Here is a 20889-nt window from a genome sequence, read left to right on the forward strand (position 1 = left end):
ACCCTGCCAACTGCACTCGTACCTGTGCACCAGTCACACAGCTGAGACCCCTCAGCCTCCATCAATATACACCAATAACACAGGCATCCGGATGCAGGATGCAGAATCCTCGGCCTCCATCAATATACACCAATAACACAGGCATCCGGATGCAGGATGCAGAATCCTCGGCCTCCATCAATATACACCAATAACACAGGCATCCGGATGCAGGATGCAGAATCCTCAGCCTCCATCAATATACACATATAACACAGGCATCCGGATGCAGGATGCAGAATCCTCGGCCTCCATCAATAGACACCAATAACACAGGCATCCGGATGCAGGATGCAGAATCCTCGGCCTCCATCAATATACACATATAACACAGGCATCCGGATGCAGGATGCAGAATCCTCGGCCTCCATCAATATACACATATAACACAGGCATCCGGATGCAGGATGCTCCACAGCGTCCTCAGCCTCCATCAATAGACACCAATAATACAGGCATCTGATTGCGACAAGTAAAATGCTGTTTAGGCACCGAACCACGTCTCCTGGGGCAAATCCACCCACCTGAGGACCAGTGCTGTGGACTTGGTCTTCACAGCTTGTCTCACAGCTGGATGCTAAGCAGCATTAAACGTGTGCTAGTGACTCAAGATCTGACCGACATGCATGTCCCAGCACCCCGTGGTGCCAATCACACAAAAGATACATGGCAAATACTTGTTCAGGAAGGGTCAGCAGGCAGACCTGAGCCCAGACGTGCCATGGATGAGTGAAAGGGAGAGTGGATCTGACCTGGTGGAGCAAAGGTGACCGGAATCCCGATGTGGACTGGTACTCTATGAGTCAGGGGTGGGGCTGAAGACCAGGAGATGCAGGAGCAGAACTAAGGTGGGAAGAGAAGTCTTACAAAGGACAGGGGGCTGGTGAGGCCTGCTCTCCCCTGCACTCCATCCATATACACATGTAGCACTCTGTGAAGGTGATCTCTCCCACATGCGGCACTAGGCCCATGCTCACACAAGTGGGCACTTACTCTTGCGCACAGCGAACTCTTCGTCTGAAGGCTTCCGCTCAGGCTTCCGCTTCGGCAGCAGCTTCTTCATGGTCTTGGGGCTCTTACTAAGATCCTAGGAACACCATCGACAACACACGCTGACAGATTCTGTGTGCAGCCAGCCGGCCACCAACAAGCACCTCCACCCCTACCCCAGCTCTTCCACTTGTCTCTGCCAGAGCCAACACGAACCCAAACCAAGCATCACCATCCCTCTCTCTGTAACACTCCTGAGCTCTGATGAAAGCCCCACCAACAGGACCAGACCCCACGAACTCCAAAAGAGTAAGAGAAAGAGAAAGGACAGGTGGCCCACACACACACTCCCCATAGCTAGGGCAGGGCTGTCCATTCTGGGGTATGAGAGGAAAATAAAGTTACTTTTTTTTTTTTTGGTTTTTCGAGACAGGGTTTCTCTGTGGCTTTGGAGCCTGTCCTGGAACTAGCTCTGTAGACCAGGCTGGTCTCGAACTCACAGAGATCCGCCTGCCTCTGTTTCCCAAGTGCTGGGATTAAAGGCATGCATCACCACTGCCCAGCTAAAATAAGGTTACTTAAAAAGAATTTTGGAAAGTAAAGATACTTTTGAGAAAATACACAAAATTCCAAAAATAAAAGCAAAGGGGGTAGGCAGGGAACCAATGGCTAAGCACAGACCAGTGGGGACAGGACTTGCTGGCTTCTCTGAGCAAAGTAGAGGCGGTGTCCAGCAACCACCTGAGCACCTCTATTTAAGGTACAAACGGAGTGTGCACACAGCAGGCTAGAAGAGGGCCCATCCAGGAGCACAGTAGGCATACAATCTGTCCCAGCTGCCGCCATTACAGAGTGGTGAAGCACTTCTGGGGCATAGCAGGCTCTTAGAGATACTTCTGTTTTCCTGAGCTGCTGTTGCTGCTCTTTTGAGATGATCTATGTAGCCTTAGCTGGCCTGGAGCTCACTGTATAATCAGGCTGGCCTCCAACTCACAGACCCTCCTGTCTGCATCTGGGGTGCTAGAATTAAAGGCATGTGCTATCACACCCTGCTTGACTTCATTTTTGAAACCTCTCTCCTGAGATCCATGCTGGCCTCAAACTTCCTATGTAACAGAGAATGACCTTGGGCAGAAATCAGTTCCAAAAGAACCATACTGGGGACTCAACAGAGCACCCCTGAAATACAGGAGCACCTACCAGAAAGCCCTGTGCATGCTCCAATCACTCTTTATCACACAAACCACCAAGCCCAGGCTTGCACCTATGCGCCACCTGGCTTCTTTCTCACGCTCGCCAAAGCTGAGCCTCCACAGGTGAAAGCAGGTTAGGTGGAGCACATGAGACTACAGACACTTAGTGAGGACGCAAGTGCACTAGGGCTACACTTGGCATGCGGGCAAGAGCAGGAATGGATTGAGGAAGGTTGCTGCAACTCCTCAGAGGCCAAGAAGGCACTGCCTTCAAGACCGCATCATTTTCACTGGGGAACCTACTCTTTACCTCCAACAGCCTCAGTACTCTGGGACAGACCTTGGGCACAGCAGAATGGCACCCATAGGGCGAGGCCCTAGCAGCCAAGCGTTCACGAGCACACCAGGCTTGGTGCCTCATGGCACCATCCCCTCAGGTATGGCACAATACATTCAGATCTGAAGAAGCTGCATGCCTGTCCTATTATGTTTAAAGGTGCCTCCTGGCCCTTGCAGCAGAAGGGGATGACAGAGAGTAAGGACAGACCCTCTTCTCAATTCTAAGGATTCACTGGGGGTCCTTTATGCCATAAATAAAACCATAAGACTTTCGTTTCTAAACTCATCGAAATGACACATGTAACTAACTAAGTGCAGACCCTCACACACCCGGATGTCAAGACATGCTCACTGCAGCTGGCAGTCTGAGTGGCTGCAGGACCTCACCTCCTTGTAGCAGAGAGCAGCTGAGGGCCGGAGGGGAGGTGCAGGCCGCAGGCAGCTCAGGCTCCAAGGCTTGGGGGTCTTCGGAGGCTCCAGGGGTCCCCAGCTGATGGTGGTGTGTGGGGTGCCATGGTGAGAGGGGTGGGGGAGCGTGTGGTATGCAGGCGTCAGTGCCACAGGCTTGCTGTCCGCGTGCTTGCTGGATGGAGTGATAGGATGGGAGGGAAGCTGCCAGGCACAAAAGCAAGAGCAGAGAGCATGAGATGGGTGAGGCCACGGGAGAATATCCTGACCACACGGCTTAAGCCCTGGCCGTACCACGGGAGAATGCCCTAACCACAAGGCTTTAACCCCTGGCTGTACCACGGGAGAATGCCCTAACCACATGGCTTTAACCCCTGGCTGTACCATGGGAGAATGCCCTAACCACACGGCTTTAACCCCTGGCTGTACGACGCTCCCAAGGGATTCTGGGCAGGACATGGGGCTGAGAGACCCACACTGTACATAGGTTACAGCTGCAATGTCACAGCATGTGAGAAACTAGTGTAAGCATCATGACTTCGAAACAAACAAGTATTCCTGTACAGAAATGGTGGCTGATGGTGGGGCATCCTCCCCAGAAATACACTATCACCTGGTAACACAGGAGCAGGGCAAAACCAAGGCCTGTTCCCTGTGCAGAGAGGAGAAAGCAGGGCACAATTCTCTTGGAGCACAGCAGCCAGGCCCCTCCCATCTAGGGCTTTCCTGTTTGGGCACACTCAGTTGCCACAGAGCTGTGTGAAGGCAGGAATATGGACCACTTGGCCTTCATAAAAAGGATGTTAATTTCCATAATAAAGGTTATTTTTCTCTTAAAAATCTCAAGCTTGTTTGAATAAAAATAATTTGAAATCTGATTTTTCAGTGGGGTATGTTATTAATAAGATTTATATTCTTATAAAACCCCAAATCAACCACACCAACAACGAAATGAAAATGTTAATAAAGTAAGCATGACTCAAATGAGCCCCTGGATCTCACGCAGATGATGTAGTTAATGCATAGCTAACAGGAGCTGGCTGCGAAGCTCTGAACTGAATGCTGGAGCTGTGCCGGCTGTGGCACCACAGAGCGGAAAACAGCACCCTAAGCGCCAGGTCAGCCACCAGTTGCTGGCTCATGGCACTTTATCAACACTGTACCACTACAAACAAGCAGCCCACAGAGGAGAAAGCTGCACCCAGCCCCTTGTAGCGGAAACACTGGCTTGTTTCTCTCTACTTGGAAAAGCGGAGTGGTGCCCAATGCTAAAATGAGAGATCACCTGGTGCCGGACCCCAGGGGAACGCAGTACTCCATACACAGCACACCAGCCACGGCACCTTCTTCCCACCAGGGCTGCACAGCGGCCCACAGCAGGGGATCTTACGGCTTCCACTACACGTCACCAAATGCTGAGGCGCCAGGCACATACACAGCAAAGACTATGTGTCAGGTGTGGGGAGCCTGGCTTCACTTTGCTGTTCTGTACATACTCATTCAAACAACCTATATCCCTGAGATATACGTAACCCACAAAAAGTAAGTGGTTTTAATTTTTTTATTATGTTGGTGGCATGGGGAAATGATCCCGGCACCTTGCAACATCAGGGAAATATTCTACCACTGAGCTACACTCCCAATTCCCAGCCTTCTCTTGAGGACCTTCTTAGTTTTTTTGTTTATTTTTTATATTTTTTGAGACAAGGTTTCTCTGTGTAGCTTTGGTGCCTGTCCTGGAACTCACTCTGTAAACCAGGTTGGCCTCGAACTCACAAAAGATCTGCCTGCCTCTGCCTCCTGAGTGCTGGGATTAAAGGCATGCGCCACCACTGCCTGACTCTCCAGGACCTTTCTGAAGTAAGGAGAAATTACGGTAGAGTTCAGCCATGGAGAGTGAGGTGCTAGCTACCACAGCAAGGCATCCAACACTCCAACTTCTGAGACAACAAAGCAAGCTCAGAAAACTGGACCCTGATGTGAGACCATGAGTGGTAGAGCTGAGCTCTTAGGTAACCATGGTGACCCCTATGTGAAGGCACTGATGTAAAAATGAGCTACCTGGCAGAAACTGTCATCATAAACTGTGTTAGCCAAGGTCATTTTTGAAAGGTCTGCTCAGGTGTTCAGTAAAAATGGTTATGTTTTAAAATAACACCAACTTCTCAAGCGAAAAACATACAAAGTTTAAATACCAATGTCAACATGTTTTGAAATTTTTATCTCTAAAAAAAACACAAAGTACTGCTGAGTTTTTTTATTAAGTAAAAAAAAAAATGGTTTTTTTTTTGGGTTTTTTTTTGGTTGTTGTTTTCATTGTTTTATTTTATTTCTGTTTGGAGTTAGGGTCTCAAGTAACCCAGGCTGGCCTTAACATTCAGCCAAGGAACTTCAGACCCTCCTGCCCTCACCTACCAAGTGCTAGGAATACAGTCATGTGCCACCATACCCAGATAATGCAAGGAACTGAACTTTGCACTAAGGAAGACCTCCGCAAGGGAGCCCAGGCCCAACACTGCCACTTTCTAGAGTACGTCAGAAGTGGTGCCCAATGCCTAACACAGCTATCACTTCTCTTTTGCTTTGTCTGTTTGTGAGTAACATATATGAAGTTTTAACTTCTCAGAAAAAGCCACTTACAACAGGGCCCGTGGCTCCTGGGTGCAGTGGGAACTGAGGCAGCGCTGAGCATCACTGAGCTCGCGCATATACAGAAAGTCTGCAAGGCACTTTGCTCTGTGATGACAACTACACAATTAAAACTCGTGCTACAAGGCAGGGTTTAAAACTCCTGCACCCACTGGTGAGAGCCGAGAAGAGAAGCATGTGGCTGGCTCTTACTGTGTGTGACGGCACAGAGTGGGGCTTGATGGTGGGGTTGCTCACAGACGTAACCTTCGTCTGCTTCTGTAGATGGTCCACCCATTCATGCAGGTCCTGCTGGTTGTTGCAAGACACCAGAATCCGCTCAATCATGCTTCCTGGGGAGGAGGAGGTGGAATTACAAGTAAATGCACGAGAGCACCACAGACGCCCAGAGCCTGAGGCCACCTGCACACAGCCTCACTGTGACAGAGAGGCTGCACAAGCTGGGGCACATTACCTGATATCTCAAACGCATTCCTATGGGTCTCGCTGTCCTCAAGTTTTGTGATTGTCATTCCTGTCGTCGGTAACTTTCCCTAAAAGAGAGCCCCCCAAAAATTAATGCTTTTCTAATAAATGTGCCATTAAACATTAAAAGATTTTACACATTGCAGAACCACACGTTCCAAAGAACTACCATCTTAAATAATGACCAAACCATGATGAAGAACCCAAATTGGCAATGGCAGAGTATGAGGCAAAGCGGGACTTTCATCCAGCCCCGCGGGAGAGCGCACACTGCCTTCCAGAGGCCCAACTGATGGACAGGGAGACAAGAGCATACACTGAGAGGCTTTGCGCTATACTCTGTCAAACGGAAATTACGCAGCTAGGACAGATAGCTGCCACAGGGTGCACACAGTGGCAGACATGCTGTCTGTAAAAATGGGAGGATTCACAAGAAAAAGGAAATGTCAGCTGAGAAGTGGATGGGGATAAAGCTCATTTAAACACAACACCCAACAGCACCCAACAGCTTCCTTCGGGCCACACAAACAGCAACAGTTAGTGGTCAAAGACCAAGTCTATATAGTCTATGGCTTTGGGCCCCAGGAAACAACTGTTAGCTGAAGGCAGGACTTTATCAGCAGGCAGGACAGCACCTGTGTCAATTGGACACAGCTACAGACACCTGGGAAGAGGAAAACCTAGGAGAACTGCCAACCTGCCAGTGGCCCCTGGCAAGCCAGTTTGGCAGTTTTCTTGACTACTGACGGATGCAGGAGCCCAGCCCGCTATGGGAAGCACTATCCTTGGGTAGGTGGTCCTGGAGTGTGTAGCAGCAGTCAGTGCTCCATCCGCAGAGATGACTGGACGTGATGCCCATCACCAGGGCTGATCCAGGAACCATCTAGAGTACAAAGACAGCATCCTGCCGCTGAGATGCCGTCTCCAGGGACATGCCACAGCAAGAGATGATCCCAGCACAAGGACAATCTAGGCTCAGGATCTGGGGTACAGGCACCTGTCAACAGGAGCTGACATTCTGGCACCTCAGCTACCCAGCCTCTCCTCAGGATGCCCCACCAATGGAGAGGAGTCTTTTCTGAGTCTTGCCATGCCTATCTGCTCGGCCATCTAGAAAGGGTCCTTCGGAACAACAGTGAGAAGCCCTCCCAGGGGCAGACCAAGCCACATCCTTCCACTCAGGACTCTACACTCCTTGTCAGAACAACATAAAACACAACACTCACATCAGAGAAAAGCCGCTTGAAAGTGAAGAGCAACTGAATGAATGAATGAAATGAACAAATGAATTGAACAAATGAATGAGTGTCTCTCTTAGGTCAGTGTGGAGGCTGGACTCCAGGGCTCCTAGATCCTACCTAAATGTCTCCACCACTAGTCCCTATGGCAACAGAAAAGAGCCCCTCAAGCTTTCTCCCACGGTCAGCTCTCAAACTTTCTCTGGGAAATGATTAAAAAGTAACACATTAAATGATAGGTTACAAAAGGTCAAACGATCAGTGACACCCCCAGGGTATTTATTTGGGGTGTTCTACGCCTTACAACAAACAGATCACAGCCCACGACACCTCGCTGAGCCTAGGCTGTGCACGACAGAACATGAGAGCCCAGAGAAGCACTGCTTTGCAGGGACAAAGCAGCCAGTGAGAGACTGACGTGCACTGCTCACAAATGCACACTTCTCTCCAGGCACACTGAAAGGTGCAACAGAGGTGAGCACACAGAGTAAGCTAACCCAGACCCGAAAGACAAATGTGTACTCACTCATAAGTGGCTTTTAGACAAAGAAAAACTAGAATACAGTTCACAATCGCAGAGAACCTAGACAACAAAGAGAAACCTAAGAGAGACACACATGGATCTAATCTACATGGGAAGTAGAAAAAGACAAGATTCCCTGAGTAAATTGGGAGCGTTAAGACCATGGGAGAGGGTAGAAGAGGAGGGGAAGGAAGGGGGAGAATGGAGAAAATATACAGCTCAATAAAATCAATAAAAAAAACAAAGTCACAGGTAAGAACAGAGTCATCACATCCTGGTATCACAAACTGTGCATATACAGGCATGTCCAATATGAATACATAAATTCAAAGGCATCCTGGAAGCAATTCACTATAAGCCAAAAAGTGTTATTGTTACTGTGTTTACCTGATAGATGAAACCACTCATCCTGGGACTGGCAGACAACATGAGCAGAAGACTTGGGAAGAGCAGGAGGTATCGCTCATTCTTTTCCTAATAGCAAAAAGAATCTGTTCACAAATGTGTACACAAATCTTCATACAAGCCCCTATGAAACCAGAGACTGTGTTTCCTAACTGACATTTCTACCAAATTATGCTAGCAGTATTGAATGCTGACCAAGTATAACCAAGTCTCCATTAGACACAGCACTGAGTCTACATCAGACCTCAGCACTCAGAGAACTATAACCAGTGAAAACAACCACACACTATTAGATTTTTCAAGGCAGAAAGTAATGAAATGATTCAAGAGCCTTGAGCTTGCAAGTTCCTGTAAGACTTTTTTCTTTTATTAAGGTTTATTTAACCAGGTGTGGTGGCACCTTTGATCCCAGCACTCCTGAGGCAAAGACAAGAAGATCTCTGTGCTCCAAGCCAGCCAGGTACCTATACTGAGTCCTAGGATAGTCAGAGCTACACAACTGAGAGACCCTGTCTAAGAAAAACTACAGGTTTATTTATTTATACTGTTTATATGTATCACATGAGTACAGTGCCTAAAGAGGGTGCTGGATCCCCTGGACCTAGAGTTATAGATGGCTGGGAGTTGCCATGTGTGCTTGGAATCAAACCTTGGGAAGAACATTTAGTGTTCTTAACCACTGGGCCATCTCTCCAGCCCTGTGTGGAGTACCTTTGAATACTATTTTGTAACTTTCTGTTCATGGCCCGGAGGGGAAAAAACTAGAAAGGGATGGGGACAGGTTAATTCTTCAAGCTACAAGAAAAATAGGGCAAAAATTAAATAAATATTGCTATCATCTATCTGATTAACCTTTTGTGGTTTATATGGAAAACTTATTTCTTGTACATTAAATACCATTTGCTTCAAGGTAACAAAAGTCATGGAAAACACACACACATCTAAAAGACAAAAGTCAAAGCAACAGGCATGAGTCCTCCAGCATTTGAGCCACTGCCTTCAGAAGTGGCTAAGTACAGCAAACAGTTTTCCCAAGAATGTTCTTCACAATGTCACACCCACCCACAGGGCAGCAGGAATGGGGAGGAGTGTGTGTCCTGAAGAAGGTGCAGAAACAACCTGCTACTTCTCCTGGAGGCACACAGGCTGGGGAGTGCCAACAGAAGACCTCTTCCCTTAAGGGCAGGACAGCACCGATTCTCTTTGGAGGAGTGGCCACCACTGTTAGGGAGACTTAGCACTTTGGGATATGTTGCAAAGTTATCTAAAACAAAACTTAAAAATCACAAGGGTAAGGGGCTGGGGAGAGCTCTGAGTTTAAGAACATTGGCTGCTCTTCTAGAAGACACGTTTGATTCCCAGCATTCACATGACAGCTCACAACTGTCTGTAACTCCATTTCCAGGGATCAACCTCTTCTGGCCTCTGTGGATCCTGCGCAAACATTATACAAAAACATGCGTGGAGGCAACATACCCACATATATAAAATCATTTGATTAAGTGACAAATTTTCAAAAGATTGAGTGTTTCAGGTCAGTGTAGTCAAAGAAGAAAGTGACAATTTCTTACAGTACCCACACTATATAATGTGGTGGGGCTACTCAGACGAGTTCTGCTTCCTCTCTCTCCAAATGGCTGTGTATGTGGAGGGTGACTCAAGTTTGCTCCACCATCAAATGGACTACTCCCATGATGACCCATCAACAGCCAACTGTCACTGTGGAAGGATGTCACTGAACAAGCCAGCAACAAAGCCAGACTCCCAGAAGTAGGCACCAGAATACACACACGCCATTGCCATAAACACTAGGCTCCCTAAAGTGTGCTCTGACGAGAAGCCTGAGCTCGGCCAGGTAAGTGTCCCTAGAAGACACCTGTATATGGTGAGACACAGTCTTGGGTGGATGCCCTCTCAGTTCAGAGCTCTGGACCAAGCTGACCCTAGGTGGGTATGAACTGACAAGCCTGTCTGCTCTCAGCTTTCCACCCACACCGTAAGCACTCCACATCTGTCAAGGGTAGAGAGTGGCCACACAGGTAAGACTCTTGCGCGCTGACGCAGTACATGCTGTTATTCTAGGCCTGAATACAAAAACTAGGAGTGGGACAGGTGGGGAAGCGGGGCCCAGTACCTCGCTTCCTGCGCACTGAATCGTGACTTGGGACATGTACGTGACAGCACCCAGCGTCTTTATGTCATCCCCCTCCCAGCTGCGGATCGGCTCCGTCAGAATCTGCAGCTCCAGCTCTTTCCTTTTCCGAACCTCTTGACACTGGGCCTGTGGGACACAGCACACAACTGTTTACAGACACAAACTCCCAGAACCTTGTTTTTACCACACCGCTTGTGCTTTTACAATTACTGTTCTGTCCAGTCGAATAATGAAGGGTTAACTGTACGGAGTTGGTGGAATCAAGGCAACAAAAGCATGCACGTGCTCCGGCACCTTCCACTCCCTAGGCAGTTGTCAGTTTCAGTAAGCCATGTTCAGAGTGGACTAGAAGAACATTTCCTTCTGGCTTCATCAGTGTCTGCGAGCAGACAAGCCCAAGAGGAGGAAGTAGCATGTGCTATAATATAATACATGGAACATGTGTCTAAACCACAGCTGGGCAGTATGACAAGTGAGGACCTGTGTCCTGGGTGGACTTGGAGGCAGGGAGTTAAATGACTTCATCTACAGCAACAACTACGCCGTGTCCTTTCTAAATTTCATTAGTCTCAGAGTACACTCAAGGAGGAGAGCTCACTGGTCATGGAGTGTTGCTACACACGGCCTCTACCTCATCCCAATACACAGTGCGTTCACTTCACAAGTCACTTGTTTACTGTGTCTTTTCCAGTGGGTTTTAATTCAACATGCATTTGTGGTGATAGTATCTGAGAGAAAATATAACAAGTATGTTACATGAACCCACGAGAGTCTGTTAAAGGATCTCAAGAATTTGCTTACATGAAAGGGGTAAACACTCACTGACATAGGGTAGATGCCACCTTGATCCAGCGGCTGTGTGAATCAGGAGGGCTGAGGTCCAACCACCCGAGGAAGAAAACAAGAGTGTGACCCTTCCCACTCAGCTTATTAAGGGTCACACAGGCAGACAAGACCATACCCTAGGGCTTCCTGCCCTAAAAGTCATCGGCTAAACAAATCAAATTCCTACAACATAAGCAAAATCACTCACTGAAAGGTTTTTGAAGGCAGTCATGGACTTTTGAATATCTTGTCTATCAGGATGATAATCCTGTGGATAAAAGACAGACATGACAAACAGTCACACTGGGAACATCCTGGAGACTATCCTAAAACTTCTGATACTGTTCAGCCCTTATTAGCTTCTCAGTGGCTGGGGGCTGCTCATCTTTTAAGGGATCATGGAGCCAACAGACTTGAGGAAAATTAATTTGGAACAAAACTGCCAAGAGGGGTCAGCAGGCAATGCTATTCTGTAAATAAAGCCTCATGAGAGCATGGCCCACGCCTGCTTACAGCCATCTCTGACTGCCCTGTCCTCTAAGGGCAGAGCTGAGCTCAACAGTTCCAAGCCTAGCGATAAGCAGGCCCAGGGTCCCTGTCAGCTCTGTGAGCTGCTATCCCAGACAACAACAGACGTTCCCATTATCACCCTGCAACTCAGGCTTCTACTGCTTGTAGCTCAACTCTGACACAACACCCAGCACTACTTGAACATGACACTCTGCAGCTTCTGGAGCACTTGGGGAGCAGATGGGTACATGAGGGTGTTGGAGGAAAGAAAAAGACGATACTTTCTTCTAGAGCTGGATGAGGAGAAAACCTCCACGCTTAACAAAGTCCCTCTGAAAACCACTCAGTTACAAACTCTAGACGAGCTCTGGGGTAACCTCACGGACATGAGGCCTGACAAGGTTCAGGGTCTCAGGTCAGGGAGCAGTAGCACCTCCATGTGTCTCTCCAGCTCCTTCAGCAGTGTTGGGTACTTGTCCAGGCGCATGAAGGGCTTGCTGAGGCCAGTGGTCAGCACCAGGATCCCAGGACTGCTGGCACCTTTTGATTCCATGAACTCACCCAGGTCCTCACTGAGCAGCAGGGGTAAAGAAGGAAAGAGAAGAGGCTCCAGTTAGGGACACAGGGCCAGGGCTTGTGTCACAGACAGAAATGTCCTATGGCGATGGCTGCAGTTTTACACCCACAGATGTGCCAGTTACCATGCAATGTGAAAAGTCTCCGACAGCACTCTCACCTCCATCCCACTGACAAAGGGCCCTGGGCAGGCTGGCTTCGTGGAGCTTTTACCAGTCCTCAGAGATGTCCAGAGTACAAACTGGTGACAGCATCCTTCCATAAGCTGTCTCTGAGCCTCAGAGACCTGTGGGAGGGGGCCATACCCTGATGTGAGGTGTGCCCCGAGTCCTAGTGAACTGACCTCATTCTCTAGGAGCAGTAGTGGTATGCAGAGCACAGCACAGGGCCAGGCAAAGGCTCTGGCATGGGGAGACTGCCACAGCATCACCCCAACTCACACCCACAGAGTATGCAGAAAGCAGGTGGGGACTTACGGCATTCCCAAAATTTAGAGTGCATTAAACCAAGTCTGAAACACTCCCCCCTTCATAGTCTTCTCACTGCTCAGCAATGTTTCCTATGACGAGTCCCTGGCGACAAGCAGGATCTAGGGTCCTCAGTTTCTACTGGGCCCTCGACTGGGGTCAGTTTTCTCATGGCCCACCTGCTGGGTTTGCTCTAGGTTCAGAGTCCTGCTAAGAACAGTATCTCCACCCTTATCTGCTCTCCATAAAGCACCACGGTGAGTAGGAGAGACGCCCATTTTACCAGCTTTCTCTGAAACAAGCAGTTGATGAGGTACAGCCCATAAATCCATCAAATTCAGAGCCCTTCTCCAAGGGAAAACGGGCCCCAGGCAGTAAGGTGGTCCAGGGTTTAGTGAGGTTGTCATAACACAACTCAGAAGTCTTAAGAACAAAGCAGACTTTAAACACACCATGTGATCTGCACACAGCATTCTGCTGCTGCCAGGAAAGACATCCACAGCCAAGAAAGGAAACAGAACTACACAAAACCTCCCAGGCAGTTTCACCTTGACTTTGTTGTAGCTTCTTAACATCATGATTAAGAAAATAATTCACTATATAATTCTGACAGAATGACGGTAACAAACCAGTGAAAAATGTGTTCTTAGAGAATAACTTAAAAACTTCCCTCAGAACACGTGGACCCTAGGACCCTGTGTCTACCATCAACAAAGGAAAGGTTCCCATGGGCACACACATCAGATATACAGACAGGGCTAGGGATAGGCTAGACTGCTTGCTGAGGGCCAAGTCTAACAGCTAAGAACACAGAACCGAAACCCAGTGTTTGCACATTCGCACCAGTGAACTACACTCCAGCTTACAAAAGCAAAGCTTTCAGATAGCTCAGGCATCAAAACACAACCTACTGGCCATGGTGTGGCAGCTGAACAGCCATCAGAGCTACAGGGAAGCAAAGACTAGCTAGCTGGCCCGGCAACTCAGTAGAGAGAACGATGCAGAAACAAGTGATCAGACACGAGAGTACATGACTCTAAGCACCAACTTACGCCTCAGGAGGGTGATGGGATCTGTGGCAGGCTGAGGGGGACCGCTCACAGCTCAGGTACCTCAGAAGAGCACACAAACACCACATCTTGCTATATCTGCTGGCTCAGAAAGACTCTCCTCTTTACGGCTCAGGATCCCACACCCAGTTGTTCCAGGCTGTTCAGAGCAGACCCCAAGGTCCCCACTCCACAGCCAGCATGCCACGTTGAACAGCAGCTGGGACAATCCCCAGCCAAACACCTCATCTGTGTCCTTCCCCCCTGCTATTTTGAGATACTGTGTTTGCCTTTCAGACGAGACCCAAATAGTCACTGGGGTAATAGCAGAGTGGAGGTGAACAGCACTGCCCACTGCATTTCTCCTCAGCTCTGCTACTTTAACCACCTCCCTCCCACAAGAAGGACGTTAGACCAGACACTCTCCTGTGTGTGGGGGTGGGGACAGAACATCTCCTGTCTCACTACATCATTAATTCTTTTTTTTTTACATCATTAATTCTTACAGAACATTTACAGACACAAACTTGATACCTGGGTTTTGCTTTTGTAAAATTTTATCATTTCTAAGCTCTAAGCGGTCAATGAAGCAAGTAACTGAATATAAGCTTCACACTAAAGAGAACACCCGGGGAGGAAGAAGGAGAACACGGGGCAGGCTTCTACTTTCCCTCTGACTATGAAGCACTCCAGTTCCTTGCTTTCCACTCAGAACTACAGGTGTTAAACAGACGGGGTCAGCAACACTGTGATCCTTGCACACCTGAGCACACCAATGAGCAGAACACATCCAGGCCACTTAGTCTTCTTACCCAGTTCAGACCACAAGATCCCAAGCCTCAGTGTGTGCTCTGGCTGACTAAGGCGTGCGTGGTTCTCTACTACTTATCACAACTCCACGAACAAGGGCTCTGCTGCATTCCCAGGAGGCTGGCCAGGCTGGTTCACCCGAAGGGTGACTTGTGCTCCACTATTTTAAAGCAGATCCAGTCGGGAACCCACTCTGGCCTCCGCTGCATTCCCAGGAGGCCAGGTCAGTCCACCCAAGCTATTACTTGCTGTGCTCCAGTTTTAAAGCAGAGTCCAGACAGGAACCACTAAAGCCGCTGGGATAAAAAGCACACACATCTTGATGCTGATGCACACTTTCCAGTAACAGCTCTGAACACACTGAACTGCTGTTCACAACAGAAACCACATCATTTCTTCCAATAATAACAAAGTTGCCGTGATAACATAGAAATGCAGAGCCTCTTCAAGCATTAGAAGCCAGTCCTGAGTATGCTAGACATTTGCTCGGTCTCCTGGCATGATACCAGCACTCACCATGAGACGGCTCAGAACACCTGAAATACCCAGCAGTCTTTCCTCCCGACTCTGTAAAGAGGGGAACCCTACACGTTAACTCTGTGTAGACTGGAAGGCTCAAGCACACGGTTGCAACCAAATCCTCTGCCCGCAGACAGTCCTCACCTCCAGCAGCCGCTGCTCCCACAACTGCCCAACCCAATCCAGTCTCCAGCACTCCCACCCGCCCAGGAGAAAGCTAATTTCTGAAGCTTCTAGGCGGCCAGCAGCAACTTCCTAAGCACTTACCAGTTCCCCTCGATGCTAAGGAAACTTCAGAAGGGCCCTCTTCTGTTCTGTTTTTCTGTTTAGTTGTTTGGTTTGGAGTGTGCGTACATACGTGTCTGGAGATGAGCACACAGGCAGGCACACATCAACAGTCCAGGGAAGGATGCTGGTTGCCCTGCTCTATTACCTCCACCATAATCCTGGGACACAAGGTCTCTCATTTAACCTACAGCCAATCTGGCAGTCAGTAAGCTCTAGCAATCCTCCTGTTTCTGCCACCCACAGCAATGGGGCTCCAGGAGTTAAACATATGGCCATGTTGAGCATTTTTAACATGGGTGCTGAAGTCTACACCCAAGCCCTCATGCTGTATAGCAGCACTGTTACCCATGAACCAACCACCTGTCCAGCCTGTGGTGGCCTGGATGAAAATGGTCCACATAGACACATAGGGAGCAGCATTATTGGAGGTATATCCTTGTTGGGGTAGGGGTGGCCTTGCTGGAGGAGGGAGAGGGAGAGAGAGAGACAGAGACAGAGTGTGTGTATGTAGGGCTGAGTCTCAGAAGCTTAAGCCAGGATAGGTGGTTCAAGTCTCTTCCTGTTGTTTGCCAATCCAGATGCAGAATTCTCAGCTCCTTCTCCAGCACCATGTCTACCTGTACACACTACCATGTTTCCTGCCATGGTGATCATAGACTAATCCTCTGAACTGTAAGCCAGCCCCAATTAAACATTTTCTTTTATAAGAGTTGCTGTGGTCATGGCGTCTCTTTATAGCGATAGAAACCTAAGACACAGCCCTAGAACCCTTTTCTTTCACAAACACACCGACCAGCCTTTCGGATTTTTAAACAGATGTTCAAGCACTTATTTTGAGGGCAAAATAAACTTATCCTTGTTTAGTCTGAACATTGTTACATGGGTCCAGCGCTGCCCGCCTCCCTTCTGGCCCAGATATCCCAGCCAACAAACCTATGTTCTGTGAGGACGCTCACAGCAGACGGGTGGTTGGCACAGTAAGCGAGGTACAGGGTCCTCATCTGTGGCATCAGGCTCAGGAAGCAGCCGCCAACTCTCTGCTGGGCCTCAGGAGACCTGAAGGTGTGACATAGAAACACCATCAGACAGGAAGAAACCAGCAAGGGGCAAATGCATCAAGGTCTTCCCCTCTGCCCAGACTCCATACCTTTCTAGCCCTGCCCACTCCCCTACAGGCTGAGGGACTAACCAACCTTTGACAGTGTCCAGAAGGCCAAATCGGCCGTGCCTCATGACTGACCAATCTAGCCAAACCTATGTTCTCTGTGTGGTTAGGAAAATGTAAATCCTGAAGTCTCAAATACTGTATACAAAGTTAGAAGTGACTACACATGGCTGCCTAACTAAGATTTTTACACAGGTAGTAACGAAGTATCACAAGTACTAAAGACACCTGTCACCACAGGTGACAGGGGCTAGAGATGAGCCACTTCTTCCTACCTCTAGGCAATGGCAATAGGTCACAGCATTCTAAAGTTTAAAGTCAAGAACAAGAAACAGCCAACTGGAACCCCGTGTGGAAATGGAGTGCAGATGGCAGTGAGACGGGGCATCAACCAGCAGGACACAAGTAGGCTACATTCAGGGGTCACTGGGAGCTTGAGGAGCTTTCTTTACCCATCTCTCCAGACTGTAGGCCTAGGACAGGACAGCATGCTACCAACAGGGAGCCTGAGAGGATACCCCCAGGAGTCCACATCCACCAGGGTCTCAGTACACAGTAGGAAAGAGGACTTCCTGCTCTCTGGGGACTCTGACCCAGAGAAAATAGGACCAAAGCTATTCATACCAGAACTCCTCACCAAAGCCAAATCAACAAGTCTTGACCCAAGTCAGTGCTGCAAAAGCATTTTTTACGTTAGTCTCAAGTGTAAGCAGCTGCGCTGGTCAGTTTTATGTCAAATGAACATAGGCTAGAAACATGAATGACAGAGGAGAACCTCTACTGAGTAACTGCCTCTAAGATCTGCAGGCAAGCCTACAGAGCGTTTTCTTAACGAGCTGACCACGGTGGCTCGTACCACCCTGGGACTATAAGAAGGCAGGCTGAGCAAGCCAGTAAGCAGCATTCCACCACGGCCTCTGCATCAGCTCCTGCCTCGGCCTCCCTCAGTCATGGGATAAAGGATATATAAGTCAAAATCTTTCCTCCCCAAGATGTTTTTGGGCACGATGTTTCATCACAGCAGTGGAAACCCTAACTCAGACAGTAGGCAGAGGACTGACAAAAACTTCTGCCTAACAAGATGGAAGGGCCAAAAGGAAGACACTGAACACTTGTGGCACGGGGTTGGGGTACACAGGGGCCATGGCAGAGCAGGCATTAGACAAACGTAAGGCTCCGAGACCAATTCCCTGCAATGCAAATCAACGTAAACGAGAAACAGCACAAAGCGAGGACAAGAACAATGAAATAGTAAGAGAACAGAGTTCTAACCCCCCCGCCCCACCAAGACTAGAAAACAGTTTAGACAGCAGAGGAATGCTGCCCTGCACCATTAGAGTTCCAAAATGGAAGAGACAAGTGCAGGCAAATTAAAGAAATAACCATGAAACTGGGCAGTATGCCTGAGCAAGATGCCAGTGCCCATATAGGAAGTAGCCCCTTCCCATGTGCCAGGGTAAGCACTAACCCAGACAGGCAGCACAGAATCTCAAGTCAGATCCTAGCAAGAGCCACTGGAAGCTGAAACAAGCCTCACAGAGGGCGAGTAGCTCAAGGGTCCCTCAGCACCACACAGACTCAACACAGCAACACGAAGATGGGCTCAACTATATCCACTGCTACCCAAGTCTGTGCTGACTGCGCGCCCAGAGCACACACCCTGTTAGAAAGAGAATCAACCACACAGAACAAGAGGGCCACCACAAAGGAGGCCTGAGACCTGAGGAAGAGGCTGGGACTAGACCAGTGAGGGTATCATCTCTGCTCTACTTTCCCTCATGAACCAAACCCTAGAGCACAAAAAGTGCTCTCAGCTGCTGAGCTGTCTCTCCAGCCCCAGGTTTTATTTCTTGGTGTGGATATCTTAATTATCTTTCCTATAAAACAACAGGATGGAGAGATCATGTATTTTTAAGCAGCATTCTACTCTCGGACCACCGGTGGCACTATGGACGGTGGAGAGCGAGAGCCAACAGGTGTGTTTTTATCTTCCTTTCGTCAGATATTCATCTGTTATTTGGAGGAGGTTACACTGCACCGCACAACCATTGTGAGAATGAGCCTGAGAAGGTCTGGTTCCCAGCATCCACATGGAGCCTCACAAGCCTCTGTAATTCCAGTTCCAGGGGATCCAATGTCCTTCTCTTACCTCGACTGATACCAGGTACACACCTAGTATACATACATACATACTTACATACATACATGCAAGCAAAGCACTCATACACAAAAATAAATCTACATTGTTTTAAATAAAACAAAAACCTAAGGACCAGGCGGTAGTGGTGCATGCCTTTAATATCAGCACTTAGGGAGGCAGAGGCAGGCAGATCTCAGTGAGTTCAAGGCCAACAAAGTGAATTCCAAGATAGCCAGGACTGTTACACAAAGAAACTCTATCACAGGGGGAAAAACAAAACAAAACAAACAAAACCACTAAAGCAACCTGAGTATCACACCCAAGTCATTACATCACTCAAGAAATTCACTAATTCAGTTTCTGCCTAACTGACTCACTGGCTAGACAATTGCCTGTCAACTGTGTTCAACACAAGAGAAAGACAAGGAGAAAGGAAATCAAGTGAAATGCTCTTTTCCTGCAGACAGCATCTGGGAGCAGAGGCGAACCGGGGTGATAAACCTGCAGGCAGAGGCCAGAGCGGACTTCCCCAGCACAGGGCGCAGACCTTCCTTCACAGGCCAGCAGGCTCATTGGCCCTCCAAGGTCAGCTGTATTTTGCTATGGCCTCACAAGAGGGACAAGGACCAGGAAACTGCAGGAGCATGAACCACAGCCATAGCCACCTGCAGAGTCTGAGAGGGTCCAGGGCTGCTGCAAACAGGCAGGGGATGGTGACCCTAAAACTCTAACTTCCAGAGGCTGAGGAAGATGGTATAGTCCACACCTCCCCAATCTCTAGTTTTACCCTTCCTTGGGCCAGACTGCAGGACTAGCCAACTGTACACTTGACACCCTGCCTCAAGACATAAGCAACTCAAAACTGGTCTTGTGACCTTATCCCCAATCTCTGCCTTGCCTTCCTAAGGTAGTTGGCACCAATATTTCTCAATCAGATGGACTAAAAAAACCCATGTCCATGTCGCCAGAACACATGCTAAACTTCAGCTATTTTACCAGGAGCTAAGTAACCAGAAGCTACCACACATCTATAATGCTACTCACCAGAGAAACTGAGGCAGAAGGAGCACAAGCAGAACTCAACACCAGTCTGGTACCTTATCAAAAACTTCCTTTTTATGTGTATGGGTGCTTTGCTGGATTGTATGTCTGTATGTGTACGGGTGTTTGCTGGCCTGTATGTCTGTGCACCCACTAAGCCACCTCTCTGACCCCAGAATTCATTTTTTTGTAGAAGCAATTGGTAAGCCATGTCCTACATTCCCATCACAAGTGCTGTGAAAGAAATGCCATCCAGTCGGAATACAGTCAATCTAAGGAACTGTCACCTGAAACCGTATGTCAAACACATTCAAGAGTACTCAACACCAAACGTGAGTTGGAGGCAGCCCAGAGACCCTAGGGGTGGGGAGATCATCTGAGAACCAACCAGTATTTCACCATGCAGAGAGGATGCATGCTGTGTAGAGACTGCTGCATTTCTTTATGCTGCATTTGCTTAATGTACCTGATTGGTCTAATAAAAAGCTGAATGGCCAATTGCTAGCAGTAGAGGGGGAGGCAGGGCTGGCAGGCCAAGAGGAGGGATGTAGGCTAGCAGTAGAGGGGGGCAGGGCTAGCAGGCCAAGAGGAGGGATCTAGGCTAGCAGCAGAGGGGGGCAGGGCTGGCAGGCCAAGAGGAGGGATCTAGGCTAGCAGCAGAGGGGGGCAGGGCTGGCAGGCCAAGAGGAGGGATCTAGGCTAGCAGCAGAGGGGGGCAGGGCTGGCAGGCCAAGAGGAGGGATCTAGGCTAGCAGTAGAGGGGGGCAGGGCTGGCAGGCCAAGAGGAGGATCTAGGCTAGCAGTAGAGGGGGGCAGGGCTGGCAGGCCAAGAGGAGGGATCTAGGCTAGCAGTAGAGGGGGGCAGGGCTGGCAGGCCAAGAGGAGGGATCTAGGCTCAAGTGAGAAAAAGAGAAAGATGCCTGGGGCCAACAAGGCAGCAGACAGACAGACAGACACAGAAGAAGCAGGAAAAATAGGACATACAGAATGAATAAAAGGTAAAAAGCCCTGAGGCAAAAAACAGAGGAAGAGAAACAGGTTAAATTAAGTTATAAGGGCTAGTGGAATGGACTAAGATAAGGCGGAGCATTCATA

General features: G+C 48.8%; 1 protein-coding gene across 5 annotated transcripts in view; it reads right to left on the reverse strand.

Moving 5' to 3' along the window:
* The window catches only part of Arhgef7 (Rho guanine nucleotide exchange factor 7), a 108107-nt gene that overhangs the window by 14801 nt on the left and 72417 nt on the right, over positions 1 to 20889 (reverse strand). For 4 of the 5 annotated variants that reach the window (XM_041673533.1, XM_041673532.1, XM_041673534.1 and 1 more), the window contains 9 exons: positions 16382 to 16504; positions 12173 to 12311; positions 11438 to 11497; positions 10384 to 10530; positions 8232 to 8318; positions 6073 to 6151; positions 5811 to 5950; positions 2949 to 3173; positions 1033 to 1126 (listed from right to left, as the gene is read on the reverse strand). In XM_041673533.1, the coding sequence (XP_041529467.1) occupies positions 1033 to 1126; positions 2949 to 3173; positions 5811 to 5950; positions 6073 to 6151; positions 8232 to 8318; positions 10384 to 10530; positions 11438 to 11497; positions 12173 to 12311; positions 16382 to 16504 (1094 nt within the window). The remainder of the gene's footprint in view (positions 1 to 1032; positions 1127 to 2948; positions 3174 to 5810; positions 5951 to 6072; positions 6152 to 8231; positions 8319 to 10383; positions 10531 to 11437; positions 11498 to 12172; positions 12312 to 16381; positions 16505 to 20889) is intronic. The other variant, XM_041673535.1, reaches the window with a different exon arrangement.

The sequence above is a fragment of the Microtus oregoni genome, unplaced genomic scaffold, assembly GCF_018167655.1.
Source record: "Microtus oregoni isolate MIOR12 unplaced genomic scaffold, Mior012 000024F_ref0000369, whole genome shotgun sequence".
Lineage (NCBI taxonomy): Eukaryota > Metazoa > Chordata > Mammalia > Rodentia > Cricetidae > Microtus > Microtus oregoni.